This window comes from Sarcophilus harrisii, chromosome 5 (genome assembly GCF_902635505.1).
Source record: "Sarcophilus harrisii chromosome 5, mSarHar1.11, whole genome shotgun sequence".
NCBI classification, from domain to species: domain Eukaryota; kingdom Metazoa; phylum Chordata; class Mammalia; order Dasyuromorphia; family Dasyuridae; genus Sarcophilus; species Sarcophilus harrisii.
In genome coordinates, this window is record NC_045430.1 from 131,214,611 (window position 1) to 131,230,976 (window position 16,366).

At 35.7% G+C, this 16,366-nt stretch overlaps 1 protein-coding gene and 1 long non-coding RNA gene across 2 annotated transcripts in view; one reads left to right on the forward strand and one right to left on the reverse strand.

Annotated features, from left to right (window-relative positions):
- Positions 1–13,553, reverse strand: part of LOC105750702 — a 74,971-nt gene extending 61,418 nt beyond the window's left edge. The window contains exon 1 of the long non-coding RNA XR_001121188.3: positions 13,462–13,553. This is a non-coding gene — a long non-coding RNA (uncharacterized LOC105750702). The remainder of the gene's footprint in view (positions 1–13,461) is intronic.
- The window catches only part of CAMK1D (calcium/calmodulin dependent protein kinase ID), a 457,058-nt gene that overhangs the window by 366,483 nt on the left and 74,209 nt on the right, over positions 1–16,366 (forward strand). Inside the window, exons 4-5 of the mRNA XM_003771427.4 lie at positions 6,887–7,025; positions 9,847–9,973. Of these exons, the coding sequence (XP_003771475.1) occupies positions 6,887–7,025; positions 9,847–9,973 (266 nt within the window). The remainder of the gene's footprint in view (positions 1–6,886; positions 7,026–9,846; positions 9,974–16,366) is intronic.

Sequence of the window (16,366 nt, forward strand, 5' to 3'; positions counted from 1 at the left end):
TCATGAAAAAATTCCCTGATTCAGATCCTTTATATATTAATGTCAATATTGTAATGATGATCATCTGTGAAAGATTTAGCTATTTGCTATTCTGATCAATATGAGAAGCCAAGACAATTCCCGAGGGATCATGAAAAAAAACTGATTAACTCTGATGAAGATTAAAACAACTTTTTCACCTTATTTTTCTTTCTTTCTTTTTGTTGAGGGAGAGGATATAGCTAATAGGGGAATATTTTTTGCATGATGTTACATGTATAATTAATATTGTTTGTCTTCTCAATGAGGGAGGGAAGGGCAGAAAAGAGAATTTGGAACTCTAAAAATAAAAAAAGACTTAAAAATAAATAATAATTTTTAGAAAGGGGAGAAAAATCCTTCATTAATTGAAACATATCTGTATGTATCACAGGCTTTCACTCTTCTTTAGCTCCTATATCCCCATTCTTCTCAAATTATCTGCAGTGTCAAAGAATAACAGAAAGTATCAAATTTGGAGTTATACCATTTGGGCTTGAATCTTGCCTTTGTTACTCATTTTTTGTACAAACTTGGGGAAGTCACATTATTGAATATGGGCATAGGTACTGGGAAAACTATGGCATATGAAAAAAGGCACATGGGAAGAAAGGCATAGGATGTTTAATGAGCAGAGGAGAGACCTGAGCAGAAGCCTTTTCCCTTAGTTTTACCTTCATTTTAGAGACTTGTTTCTGAGACTACCTGATTTATCTGGCACAAATCTTGTCTGTGCATTGCAGTTTGCATGTTGTTTCCTTCTTTAGACTGTGAACTCCTTGAGAGCAGGGACTGGTTTTGTATTTATTTGCTTATTTTTCTTCTTCAGGACTCAGCAGAGTGCCTGGCACAAAAAGGCATTTAATAAATATTAGTTTACTGACTGATCAGCCAAGCAAACAGCATGAGGATCCTAGGAACCTGAGGGAAATGCATGCCAGCAAAGAACAAGGTGCCCCCCCAAAAAAAAATGGGGGGAAGGAGTACAGCAAATAAGCTAAAAGCTAATTCAGCCAAATTCACAGTTTTTATCTAAGCATCTCTCCATGTCACCAATGATTGCTTCATGTGATATCTGTGCTAATTCAGCCAAATTCACAGTTTTTATCTAAGCATCTCTCCATGTCACCAATGATTGCTTCATGTGATATCTGTTGTCCCTTAATACAATTTCATTGCAGTCTGGAGCTCTGGAAACATCCAGATATTAGACTGCTTTTGTCAGGATTTTGGATAAAGAGAAGGTAGGAGGGACAAAAAAAAAATGGGTGCCCTAACTATACTTTAGAACAGAAATTCTTAATCTCTTTTATGTCATAAATCACCACTTGGTGATCAGGTAAAAACCTATACATGCCTGCTTGAAGTAATTTTTTGAAATAGGTAATTGAAGAAAACGCTAAATTTCAATTAGAAGATGATGAAAATAAAAATGAATTCTCTTCAAATGCAAGTTCATAAACCCCTTTGGAATCTATCCATAGTCTTTTTGGAAGGTGCATAATCCCAGGTTAAGAATTTCTGTTTTAGAGGGTGAGCATTTAGAATAACCAAAGTCTATGCAGTAGCAAGGATGGTTGTTTTGTGTCTTTTCTCAATTTCATTTTATTTTTTAAGTCATTTATCATTCACAACAGTAACATGCCTCCTACCCATTTTCCCAAATTCCATGGAAAGTGATTTCATCTCATTAGCCACTCAGAATATTGCTTAGAATGACAATATGCTGAACTACCTAGTGATCAGATAATGGAAAAGTCTCCAGTCCCTGTGTAGTTTTATGGCAACAATTATTTCTCTTTCTTACTTAGATTTTTCAAAACAGCATTTACATGTGTTATTTATTACCCATTAATTCTTCATGACTTACAGAAAAGGCATTCAATTAATTTTTTTTCTAACTGTGTTATGCCTAAGAAAAATCTTTTATTTTAAATATTAAGCCAGTTTACACTATTTACAAGAAATTTTGTAGCTTCAGCACCTCAAAGAAATTGCTTTCATTTTGTTTCATGGGAAGTATGGATTTTAAAAATGACAACAATACAAGTTTATTCCTATCTTTTTATCTTTATCCAAGGTGGCTAAGCTATTTGAAAGAGATTCAAGTTTTGATTTGTTTTTACTAAGATATTCTCAAGACATACATATTATTTGCTTTCTACTTTAGATTTTACAGTTTCCTCAGTTCTTAGTATACAAAAAGCATGTTTAGATACAGTCTTACCATTATTATCCAATATTCCTCTATCCCTCTCTTCACTTTATTTTTTTTAATATTTTATTTTTACCCAATTACATATTAAAAGGATTTTTAATATTTAGTTGTTTTGGTTTTCTTTCCTGTCCAGGAGCTTTTGTTTGGTTATGGCTTTCAGGTAGTATCATGATTTTTTAATTGTCTTTCCTGTATCTATTTGTCATTTGTTTTTCCAATGAGCTATTTAATATTTTCTTCTATTTTTTCATTCTTTTTAGCTTGTTTGATTGATTCTTGTTGTTTCATGGAATCATTAGCTTCCATTTGCCCAGTTCTGGTTTTTAATGTGTGATTTTTTTCACTAAGCTTTTGCATCTCCTTTTCCATTTGATTAATTCTACTTTTATAATTGTTTTCTTCAGTGCATTTTTTTGCATTTGGCCAATTGTACTTTTTTTTTTTTTACTGAGGCAAGTGGGGTCAAGTGACTTTCCTAGGGTCACAAAGCTAAAAAGTGTTAAGTGTCTGAGGCCAGATTTGAACTCAGATCCTCCTGAGTTCAAGGCTGGTGTGCTCTATCCACTGCACCACCTAGCTGCCCCTGCCAATTGTATTTTTTAAGAAATTGTTAGTCAACTCAGTCAATGTTTGTCTTTACTTTTTCAAGCTATTGATGCTCTCTTACATACCTCTCATTTTTTTCCCCAATTTTTCTTCCACCTCTCTTATTTGACTTTTAAAATTCTTTATGAATTCTTTCAAAAAGACTTTTGGGGCTTGAGATCCTCATATCTTCCTTTGAAGTTTCATGTTTAGATATGTTGTCCTCTTGTGAGTTGGTGTTTTGGTGTTTCCTGTCTATAGTAGTGGCTATAGTCAAGGTTCCTTTTTGTTTCCTGTTCATTTTCTTTCATTTTCCTATTTATGACTTTTAAAATTGAACTCTGCCTTCTGGGACACATGGGACACTGTTCCAAGTTTCTTGTACAGCTTTGAGCCTTGGTTTTGAGCACAGGGAGCCCCTTGTGTTTGGTGTCTTGCTCACACTGCTGGGGATAGCTTGGTTTCCTCAGCTGGCAATTTGCCTTCTATGCTGAGATTAAAGGCTATCCCACTTGTCTGCTCTGCTACTGTTTTACTGAACTGAGACCAAAGGTCTCAGTTGCTGATCCGTTGTGATTAAGACCTTCCTATTGGCTTTCCTGGACACTGTTAACTGGGCTGCACACTCCTTCTACTGTTAGGATTCTTAACAAGGTACTAAGACAGTGGAATTGATAGAGACAATAATTATCTAATTTAGCATGGTTCACTATGATTGATCTGATCCTACAAGGAGATGTTATGGGCCAGAACTTGAAACAAGGTACTAATTGGAATTGATGAGATAATGATTCTCTGACATGTACTTAGTACTTACTATAATTCCACAAGATTCACACCTATAAGGAGGAGCTCTCAGGGCCAAAGAGGACAAGCCCACTAAAGGACAAGCTCACTAGAGGACAAGCCCATTAGAACAGAAGCCCACTAGAAGGTCTCGGAGGAGGAAACAGATTCATTTCATCCTCCATCTTTGTACTAGCTGGAGATTGAAGCAGAAACCTTTGGACTCCAGAAGATTCAGAAGCCAGGATTCAGTCGAGGGGATTCATAAGCCAGAGAAGGCAGCTTAAGCTCTCAGAACCAAGGAGAGAGATAGGCCTCTATTAAAGCTAACCAGGCCCCAGGAAAAGAGATAAGAATTTGAAGGAAAAAATAAAGGATTTTGGGCTTTAACTCCTGGCTGTATTTGGGGTGATTACTCTGAACTGAAATGAAGGCTGCATCCAGAAGCCCCCTCAAGAAACCTGCTCCCAGAGAACATTATATTTTAGAGAAGAATATTACATTCTACCCAGTGAGACTGACCTTTCTTGAAGTCCTTCTAACCTATTTTGTGCTAGAAAGTCATTCCATCCCTTCTTGGGCTCTGTCATTCTAAACTCTATTCAGAGGCTTGGTTTCATGTTGTTTTCAAGGGAAACTGGGAAAGCTTAAGCAGCTTCCTGGCTTCATTCCACCATATTGACTCTTTCCCCCAGAAGTCTCTCTCATTTTTTTACTTTAAATTTTGACTTCCAAATTCTAGTCTTCCTTCCTTTCCCTTTCCTTTCTCTGAGGTGGTATTATAGGTTATATATCATGTGTAATCATGTGAAATATTTCTCTATAAGTCATTTTGTACAACACGACACAATGACAGCAACAACAAAAGAATGGAATAAAATTAAAAAGTAGAATGTTTTAGTTTGTATTCATATAGTATCAGTTCTTTCTCTGGAGGCAGATAGCATATTTCATCATTAGTCTTTTGGAATTGTCTTGGATCATCGGAAATGCTGAGAATAGCTAAGTCATTCATCATACAATATTGCTGTTACTGTATATGGTTCTCTTGCTTCTTCTCATTTCATTCTGCATCAATTCATGTAAGTCTTTCCAGGTTTTTCTGAAATCATCCTGCTTGTCATTTCTTATACCATAATAATGTTGCATTACAATCATTTATCATAGCTTGTTTTGCCATTCCATAGTTGATGGGCATCCCCTCAGTTTCCAATTCTTAGCCACTACAAAAAGAGTTACTATAAATATTCTTGTGTAAATAGGTCCTTGTTCCCTCCCATTTTTTCTCATTTCTTTAGGATACAAACCTATTAGTGGTATTGCTGAGTCAAAGGAAAAGCATGGTTTTATGGATCAATGGACATAATCCAAATTGCCCTTTGCAATGGTTGGATCAGTTCACACCTGATTTCCACCAACAGTCCTCACTTAATTAAAACCCTTAATTAAGCACTTAAGTCCCTTCCCTCATGGGACTTATACTCTAGTAACAAGTTTACAACTCAAACATAAGATCCTTCAAGTGGTACAAAGGAATTATGGAAGGTCAAGGAAAGAAAGATTGTCTAACGGAAAGAATCTGTACGTGAAGAAAGAAGCATTTGAGCTGGACATTAAAGATGGGCAAAATTCCAATTTCCCAGACCCATTAGAGTTTAGTTTTGTCTCATTTCCATATGTATATTTTGTCTCCTTGAGAGCAAAACTTGATGTTTTTATTTCCAGCACTATGATGAGCATGTAGCAAGTGCTTACTAAGTACTCTAGATTGACTATTTGCTCCATCAAAATTATTTGTATATATATTTATTTATCTGTGTATGTGGTTTATCTTTGAGGGCAGGGGCAGTTTGATTTTTTTCCTTGTATATACAGCTCTTATCATTGTGCCTTGAATAGAGCCAGTAATAATCAATGCTTTTTAAACTTAATTTTAGGTGAATTGAACTAAAAGTGAAGAAAGATGGGCAAGATTTCAAAAAAGAAGGGATGTGATTTAGGGGTAAGAAGAATACTTTAGCATAGAAAGTGGACATGAACAAAGCTACAGAAAGCAATGAGCTTGTCTGTGAGATGCAGCTAGTGGTGCAATGGAGAGAAGACTGGGCCCTGGAGTAGGGAAGACCTGCATTCCCAATTTAGCCTCAGACATTTACTAGCTATGGGATCCTGGTCAAGTCACTTACCCTCTTCTGTCTCATTTTCCCTGAACTGTAAAATAGGGATAATAACAGCATCAACCTCCCAAGGTGATTGTGAGGATCAAATGAAATAATATTTGAAACATTCAGCATAGTGCCTGGCATGGAATAGATATTATTTTTTAAAATCACAATAAAATTGTTCCCTTTCTCCCTTTGCCAAGAAATAGAAAATGCTGCCGTTTGGCTATAGCATAGCAGACACAATAGGGAGCAGGGAGAACTACTACTGTACAAACAATTAAGCTTGAAATTATAAAAGACTGTGCCATTTGAGAATAATGTGTGGGATTTTTTTCTAAGTTTTTTTGTGTTTTGTTTTTATATTCTATACATTTCTAGATTGCTCCAAATTTGCAAGAGGTTCTCATTAAAAACATTTTTATGAAGGAAAAGTCAAGAAAACTAATAATACAGTTACCTCATCTGAAAGAGGTACAACATTTCTCATTTGTAGCATCCCTGCTCCCACTCTTTCTTTTTTAAAAAAATTAATAGAAACCTATTTTCTCTCCCTTGCACCTCTCCACCCCATTGGAGAAAAAAAGAAAAGCAAATTTCTTGTAATAAATATGCAGTCAAACAAAACAAATTCCTTTGATGGCTATGTGTGTATAGACATCTCTCTCTCTTTATAGTTAAAATATACATATGTATATACACACGTATGTATACTCCCCAAAATGTGTCATCCTGAACCCTCAATTCATCACCTCTCTGACATGGATAGCATGTTTTCTCATCATCACGAGGGATCCTTATATTGTTCATAGTTTTACGTCTATATGATTTGCTCTTCAAACAAGGTAGTGGTGGAAAAGGTAAGAAAACAACTTATAGGTTGGACTGATTCACAGAACTTATTTGAGTTTTTACTCCTTTTATTTCATCTTTGAAAATCCACTCTGTCTCCCAGAAACATTGACCTATAAAAGCTCAGACACAATAGGAGAATGATCTGAAATAATGGAGGCACTTTCGAAATGATCCTTAGATCTTCTATGAATGTTTTTCCCCATTTCCAGCAAAAATCAGCAGGAACTCTCATGTAGCCTTTGTGCCCTGTGGTATTTTACAGTGTATCCGGCGGGGAGCTTTTTGATCGAATAGTGGAGAAAGGATTTTATACGGAAAAAGATGCCAGTACTCTAATCCGCCAGGTCTTGGATGCAGTCTACTATCTCCACAGGATGGGAATCGTTCATAGGGACCTCAAGGTAAGACCATCATTTCCTGGCATGTCTCATCCATTCTGTACTACATTGTAAAAGGAAATGACTCTCAGTGGAGGATGAAGACTTTTTCAGGGTAGTGATAACCTGAATGAAATCTATAAACTTATAAACTAAGACCACTTGCTGTTTCATGGGATGTAATTCCCATTCTCTTAATTGGCTAAGTAGTAAAATGTCTTACTGCTTATCTCATAATTAACATATTCACATTGTAGGTGTTCACCATAGTCTGTAGATTTTTAAGACCACTATAAAGCATTTCACATTTATTAAGCATCTACTTTATGTCAAGTGGCTAGGTGGCTCAGTGGATAGAATGCTAGACCTGTGGTCAGGAAGAACTGACCTCAGACAATTACTTGCTGTGTGGCACTGGGCAAGTCACTTAACCATTGCTTCCTTAATCCACTAGAGAAGGAAATGGTAAACCACCCCAATATCTTATCCTGGCACCCCTAATATTGGTGTGCTACGGTCCATGGGTCACCAAGATTCAGACGTGATTAAACAATGTGCCAGGAGCATGCTAAGTACTAAGCAGTTTAAAGGACTGAATATGAAATTGATTTTATTTATTTAGTATTTATTAGGCTTGTGATTTCTTTAAGATATGGAGCAGCTGATGAGGAAACTTCCTCTTCTCTCCCTGAAAGTCAGCACTTAATTTACTGTCATAGAATTACCTGGGGACCCTGAAGGGTTACATAATTGGCCCAGTGAAAGAGCCAGGATATGTCCAAGATAGTATGTGAACCTTTCTGTCTTTAAGACTATGTAATCATGATTCCAGATTCTTTCTCACAAACTTAGATCATAGGTGTAGAGCTAGAAAGGACATTATAGGTCATGTCCAACCATCCCATTTTACATAAACTCTGGGACCTTAATATACCCAGAACTGGATTTTATATCACCAACAAAATCAAATTTTAAGAAGTACTCTAGGGTTGTGTCAAAGGCAGGGAAATGCACTAGTCTTCATTTTTTCAGGAATAAAAAATAATGTATATTCTCTATGTGCATGTCTCTGGGTCTCTTTCTTTATTCCTAAAGATCCTTGCCTTACTGGCTGCAGCAAGATGCCCCTTTAGTAGTTTTTGTGAGCTTGGTTACAGTATTAGTTCTTGATAGGTTTCTTAGGATTTCAGAAGGATTATCCCGCCTTCAAGGGTTTCTTAAATCCTTCACTGAGCTAAATAAACCCATCCCTTGCCTGTATTTATTTTCCTACCATCAGATTGGGTTTTCCAAGTTCAGCAAGCAGCTTTTAAAAGCCAAGTTAGTAGCCATGTAGGAGTACAGTGAGTGGGTTGATTATTAGTACTTATTTAAAATAATTTCTATGGAGAATAATAGACCATATCACGGTGGGTAGCATTTATTTCCTCTTAGAAAGACAGAAACATTGGCTGTATGGGATATATATTGTATTTTACTCCCACATTGTCCTTATAGGGAAGTGTTTCCAATTTGGATTGGATTGAACAGAAGCTTTTAGACCATCAAACTCACAGCATGTAATTGCTGAAAGTAGAACACTGCCATTTTCGAGTCCCTTTGTAATCTCAAAAAAAAAAAAAAAGGTTTTTGGCCTCTGTGAATTAGGATAAGAGTGGGTTATGAAATTTTCATAAACTTCTAAGAGAAATAAACCAATCTACTTCCTGATTCCAAATTCAAAGTTTATAATCATACAAAAGAGATAACAATATTTCTCTTCTCCAGCCTTTAAAAAAAAAAAATCCCATTTTACATGGTTTTTATTTCCCATAAAAGTTGTTAGGAAGTAGAAATTATCCGATTTTTAAAAAACACATGGACAAAGAAAGCAAGTATTTATCCATTTTCTCCAGGTGATTTCTTTGTAAACTCAGGTTAGGAAAATATCTAGAAAATTGAACTGACCAGGAGTTTTATTCATCAAAGGCAAACCAAGCTCCAGCCATTGCAAAAGGTACCTTCTGGTGCTCTCATTTTAATGGGAGAGTAAGAAGAAAAGTAGCATTTTTTTTTTCATTGAGTCCCTGATAATTTTTCTAGTATAACATTTTCCCTCTCTCTTTTTCTCTGCCTCAAATAATTATGTGTAATTTGCACAGGATTATCTTATTCTTCCCTAGAATCTACTACCTAAAAAGCAGGCTAATTTTTATCAACAAAAGCAATGAATAATAAAAAGAACACTGACTGGTACAATTGTGGAAATCATGAAAGGAAAGAAAATATAATTCAGCCCAGAAGAATGTTAGAAAGTTCATTCTAAAGTACAGATTTTACAAGTTGCTCCCTTTGATATTAGTGTGAATGGGTAGCATCACTTATACCTCTTAATAAACGTCACTTTCCCATCTCTCTCTGTGGCAGCTCCAGAAGCAGAAAAAAACACTTGGGGATGGAAAGAGAAATAGTGTCAGATGGCAGATAATTAATTATGCTTCTTCCTCCTGGTAGTTATCATGATCTCACCATTTAAAAAGCAAAGACATAACTGAAAGATGGTTTTGTTGTCTGATGATGATTTCCCTTTCAGCTAGCAAAGGAATTGAATTAATAGTTTTCTACCTATCTCACTGTACTATCTAAAAATGTGTAATTCTAGGAAGTCTACAGGCCAACCCAAAGAAAGATCTAGTTTTCAAGCATGTTATTCATTTCATAATTTGATGGCCTTGTTTAATTTTAAATTGTTATGAGCAAGAAGTTACCATGTTTGGCCTCACATATTAGATATTGTCTTCTGTCAGATTTATCCCAGATGTATAAAATATTTATATTTGTTTTTCTTCATCTTTCCCTGTCTTAGCCTGAAAACCTTTTGTACTACAGCCCAGATGAGGACTCCAAAATCATGATCAGTGACTTTGGGTTGTCCAAAATGGAAGGTAAAGGAGATGTCATGTCCACAGCATGTGGCACTCCAGGATATGTGGGTGAGTAGACTCATGGACCATTACTCTAGGAATGTATATGTGTGTTTGGTGATTTCATGATTCCCATAAAGCATATAAAGCCAATTTGTGACCAACTTGGTCTCATTTCCTTGGGGACAGAAGAAAAAGACAATAGTTTTGGGGAGTATTGCCAGTAGCTCCCTGTTACCATCAGGATCAAATATAAATTTCTTTGGTTTTTAAAGTTCTCAACCTGTACTCTTCCAACCTTTCTAATCTTTGTACATGTTACTGTCCTCCATGTCCTTAAATTTTTTCCAATCATAACCTCTTTTTCTCTGAGGAATTTTAACTTGATCCTGGGTATATAAAATAGGGATACAAATCAAACATATACTAATAATAAATCACAATTTCACAACTCCCACATTTAGTTATTAAAACCTCTTGTGGGGTCGCAACCACAGTTTAAGAAGTTTGGCTCTAAGTTATGGTGACACTGACTTTCTTCCTGTTCCTCATATAAAATATTCCATCATTTCCTAACTAGGGGCATTTTCACTGGCTGTCTTCTATACCTTGAAGGCTAGGTCTCAGGTAATACCCCACCACTTCCTGCAAGAAGTCTTTCTTGATCCCCTTTAATGCTACTTCTTTTCCTGTGAGATTATTGCCAATTTATACATCTTGTTTGGAAAGAGTCGTTTGCACATTGTCTCCTATGCTAGATCACAAGTCCCTTGAAAGAAGGACCTATTTTTTGACTCTGTGTATCCCTAGAATTTAGCCTCTCTCATTCCCCATAATTAAACATAGTCCTTATGTTTAGCACACAGTAGACATAAATGCCATTGATTTGACATAAGTTCATATTTGCTGTCCAGTTGCTACAAGGGACAACATGGTGAAAGTATAGAGCAGCGAGTATAACATATAAAGAAGCTGGAGATTTGGTTTCTCAACTCATCCCTGCCTTTAGCTGCCAATATGACCTTAAACATTTCATTTTCCTTCTTCATGCCTTGGTTTCTCCATATGAAAAATGAGAAGTTTGGATCAAATGAACTCTTAAGATCTGTCCTGTTCCAATAGTGTGTGATCAAGTCAGATATGCAATTGTTATTCAGTCTTTTGGGACTCTTCACAACCCTATTTGAGGTCTTTTTGGAAAAAATACCAGCGTGCTTTCCCATTTCCTTCTCCAGCTCATTTTACAGATGAGGAAACTAAGACAAACAAGATTAAGTGATTTGCCCAGGGTCACACAGCTAGGAAGTATCTGAAGAAGGATTTAAAATTAAGCCTTCCTGACTCCAGGCTCTGCAATCTATCCACTGTACCACTTAGCTGCCTGCACTAATTAATGATGTCATAAATTCCATAATGGCATTGGACTTAATGGATCCAATGTCTCTTTTATCTCAAAATCTGTGATTCTGTGGAGGCTTCCAAAGGAATACATATAAAGCCATTTGGAAATCTTCATAGGACCATAGATTATATCCAAGGCCCTCATGTTTCAGATGAGCAAAGTAAAGAGACTTTGCCCATGGTCTCAGGGGGATTAGAACCCAAGGCCTCTGAATTTAAAGTCTCTCTATATATATTTTATTGAGGATGATGATTCCACTTGAAGAAATTTTAGAGCTGAGAGAAATCTTAAAAGTCTTAAAAAATGAACTGAGGTCCATCCCTCTGTTTTATTATCAAGGAAATTAAGGCCTAGAGAGATCCATTGACATGTAGGTAGCAAACCTAAAATTCATTCACAGGTTTTCAGATTTCAAATCCAATGCTTTACTCACTCTACAACAATTATTCAAGTCCTTATATAATAAAGTCTGGGATTGTGTCAGATACATAGTGATGTTGTTTTTGATGTTTCCCTTTGAGGCATTTCATATGTCATATCCAATTTTTTTTTATGTTGTTTGAAACTTAATGGATTGAAGACAAGGAGGAAAAGGAAATGAAGTACAGAAAGGAAAAGAATGAACAAAATGAAAAAATTAAAAGGCAAGGGGAACAGAAGAGAGATAGGAATGGCAAAATCAAGATGATACCAATTGCCTGGGTCTGAACTCCTAGCCCACTGCATGGCCAGTTCAGTTATTTGCCCCTTTTTAAAAGGGACCTTTTCTTCTCAATTGTGTGTGTTGGATATCACAGGTAGGGAATAACCCTACTGATCACTTAATAAAGTTATTGCTGGCTACTCCTCTGTAAGCCAAGAAAAAGAAGTTTTGCTTCTTGGCATATATGTATCTGGAACAATAAGATAATAGAAGTAGCTATATCATGAGGGCTTTGGGGAGAGGGTGTATGTGTGGGGGAGAAAAACAGAGATATCATGAGGAATTTGGTGTGTGTGTGTGTGTATGTGTGTGTGTGAGGGGGGCGGGGAGGAGAAAAACACAGATCTGAACAAACCAGTAGCAAGCAGAAAATAAAATGAATGTTATCTAATCCCCCAGTGTCCTAAAAGGAATGAGAAGTACTTATTCTATCTACACTGAATCATAGCAATTAGAAAATGAAAACCTTATTAAGTCATGTTGTACAGCCATTCTGCAAGTATAGGTTTTTTTTTTAATTTAATCTCCATTTATTGATTATTGCAAAGTCTTTGGCACAAATCCATATCATGTTTTAGTCATTTATTACAAATAGAGATCTAAGTAGATTGAGAATACTAGAGGGTTTGATGTTTATGTGAAAAAGAAAAAAACTGTTCTCTATTTAATAGTGCAACCAACAAAATAATTTCAAGAATAATTGGCAGAAAATGCTTCAGGATTTCTTTTTTTTCAGTGAAGCTGTGATACATGATCCAGTCCAGACCATGAATCTGTTTTGCAATATTGTGCATCCATCCATTTTTCACCTTTATATCTTTAAAAATATGACCAAATAGGTCTAACAAAGAATATCTATGATTGTATGTTGCATTATTTTTTTTGGATGCTTGAAGATATTTCTTTCCAAATAAGTTTTTGGTTTTTTCTATTTTGACTAAAGAACCAGAGGGATTATGAACCATGATTTTAACTCTTCCAAGATTCTAAATACTCAAACCATAAGGTTTTCTTACTCTTCTATCTGCTCTTTGGTGCCGCTGAAGTGGAAGGACCCATGTTTGGATTCTGCTCCCATTCTCAGTACCCTGAAGACAGTGGAAAGAACTAGCATGCTAGATTTTTTTTCCCTTTTGGGGAGGCATAGACAGAGAGAAATATGTATGTAATCATCATCTGATTTAAGTTTGCTGAGTACTCACAAAGTACACAGATTTCTGTTGAACACTACAATGGGATCAAGATGTTAAATTAAGGAACAAGCAATTCCTACCTTCTAGGATCTTCCATTCCTATGTCATTAAATCATGTAACACATCTAAGAATGAAAATTCCCCCTCTCCTAAGGGGGGGAAGTGCATCTTCAAAATAATGAAGCAATACTTAATAGGAGGCTTTTGTTCTCATTAAAGTCAGAAACACTTCCCCAGACCACATTCATGTACTGCTTACCTCCATTGCCTTTACTGCCTTCACATATGCAGATATGTAGCACATTAAGTCAGAAGCAGACTTATCTGACTGAACTGGCCAGAAGTCACAATAGCATTGTGACAACCCATAATCTGGACTGAGATATGCAGTGTTCTATCAGAACAGCCTCATCCCCACCTGGAATCCAGAAGGAGTTATATGAAAATGAAAGAGGCATTTACCCCCTTTATGGTTTGGGGGAAGTTTACTATTCCATGCTTTAGAACATGAAGAAGAGAATTAAGGTAAATTTTTGCTTTCTACAACTAAGAATAGATAACATTTATATAGTACTTATTATGTGCCAGGAGGACAATTAAGTGGCACAGTGGATAGAAAGCCAGTTTTGAAATCAGGAAGACAAATCTTCTTGAATTCATCAAATCTTGCTTCAGATACTTACTGGCTATTTCACTCTGGGCAAGTCACTTAACCTTCCTTGCCTTTCCTCATCTTTAAAAAAACTGGAGAAGAAATTGGCAAACTATACCAATATCTTTGATAAGGAAACCCCAAATGGAGTCACAAAGTGTTGGACATGATTGGAAAATAACTGACCAAAACCAACAATGTTCCAGACATAATGCTAAATGTTTTACACGTATCTTATTTGATCTTCACAATAATCCTAGTGATGAGGTTAGTGGTAGTCAAAGAGTTGTTAAAATCCCCTTTTTGTCTGTGCAAAGGTTCAAAGTAGAAGAATTCATGAACCTGAAGAGTTTTAGATGGCAAAAATGGAAGTTTATTATGTTTAGGAAGCCAGTTTTGCTAAGAGACTGACTTCTTTAGTAGCAAAGTCCTATTAGGGAAATGGAGGCTGGCACTGAAAAGAGAATGCCTTCTCAGCAGATAGGGTCCTAGAAGCAGAGCAAGCTACTTTAGACCTTCTGCAAAGAGTGAGTTCAGAAATTGCCCTTTAAAAAGGAGTCTTGAGGCTTCAGATTTCAGGTTAAAAGGAAAGCCAAAGTTCCCAGACCTAGATGCTTATCAGTATCCGGCCCAGATCTCCAACTGGAATTAACAACACTTCAAAGAGGTGCTTTTTGACCAAGATTTCTAATTGAATCAAAGGGTCTGGCATCCCCAAAAGATAACTTATCTGGGGAGATTGCTTTCCCAAGAGGGCCTGAGAGCAAAAGGGACCACAGTTTGAGTGATAATTTTAAAGGGAACACAGTTTCACTCCCCCTTCATTAGGAACTAAAGTGCTATTTTTATCTTCATTGGTAATAAATATAAGAAAAGATACCAACATTGATTTAATGATTGCATGTAAAAAATTTAATTAATATAAATCAATCGCTTCAACAAGAAGACCAAAAGAACCTAAAAAATGTCTTAGTTAACAAATACTTGACTTTACCAAAGAGGAAGAGATGGTGGTAAAAGAGCATGTGTGTTTATAAGCTTATTAATAAAAATTTACAGAGAAAAATCATGGTAGCTTATGAACAGTATGATCTTGTAAAGAAGAGAAGCAATGGAGAGCAAAAATAATTTTAAAATTAATTTTTAAAAAGCCCCTGAGCAATTACACCCAGGATTAAAAAGCAAAGGAGAAATCCTCTTGGAGTATAATACCACAATTCCCAACATGCTTATATAGGACACAAAAATTGCACTTAAGAAAATGAAAGAATCAAAAGCAACCAGAGTAAATCAAGTATGCATAGTAGAGGTTTATGCTGAAGGTAATAATTATGAGGTTAAGGGATTAATCCATAAGGCAGAAGGATGAGAAGATACCCAAGGCATGAAAAAAATCATAATTTCATTAATTAAAAAAAAAAAAAGATGACCAGGAAAAACTACTATATATGCCTTCTTTCCCATTTTTATAAAGTTTTGTTAGAATAATCTACACATGCATTGAGGTCACTCTTGATGACCATATTAGCAGAAACAGTTAAACTTTCACAAATAACATTCTCAAGCAGACCATATCTTTATCAGTTGTACAATTGCCTACAAAGTGTTACTATGTTTATTTTTTATTGATTATTCTTAAGTACTTTATATTCCACCCATACATCAAAAACATTCATGATTCTTTGAAATATTTAACAATAGAATCAATCTTATTCACTGACTTTCTGATCATAAAAAAAGTCAAAAGTAAGGTGCTCCTGATGCTTCTGTTTGAGGATGATATCATGCTAGTTGCCATCAAGCCATGAAATACCACCAAACTTCCTGGAAGAAATCATTTGGCCTAATTATACAGAAAAGAAAAATGAAGTGGATGAAGAATACTTATTGATGGGATTGTGGACATAAAGTTGATTAAACAATTTTAGATTGTCCATTAGTATGTGTATACACATACATGCTGTTACATGTGTGTGTGTGTGTGTGTATGGAATCCTATATTACATATGTTGTGTTATGTATATTTATATACAGTATATCAATATCTAAGACAGGCTATATAAATGGATGATAAGTGGGCCTCAGAATTAAAAAGAAACAGGAAAGCAGACTGGATTGCCTTCAGGAAATTGCAAAGGTCTTTTAATGTCCTCAGGCTTCTCTAAGAAATAAAAACCCATGTTTTTAAAATCAGTTGTCTTCCAGTATTATTTTGTAGCTGAGTGAAATGGAATGCAAAAGTCTTTGGAAAAAGAAAGCAAATATGAGAGGTGAATGGAGATTCATGGTGGGCATAATAGCAGGCTACAACATATATCAAACAAGGAACTTTAAAGAAGGGGAGTAAAGTTATCAACAAAATGGGAAGTGAAAAAAGAAAGCAGGCTGTTCATGTGACAAAAACAAAGTATTCAATCTGAGTACCCCATTGCTAGCCTTGCAATGTCAGGAAAAATCAAAGATGGTTGGAAGGACCTCCTGTGGCTATTTTATAAGAGGAAATGGAGTAGAG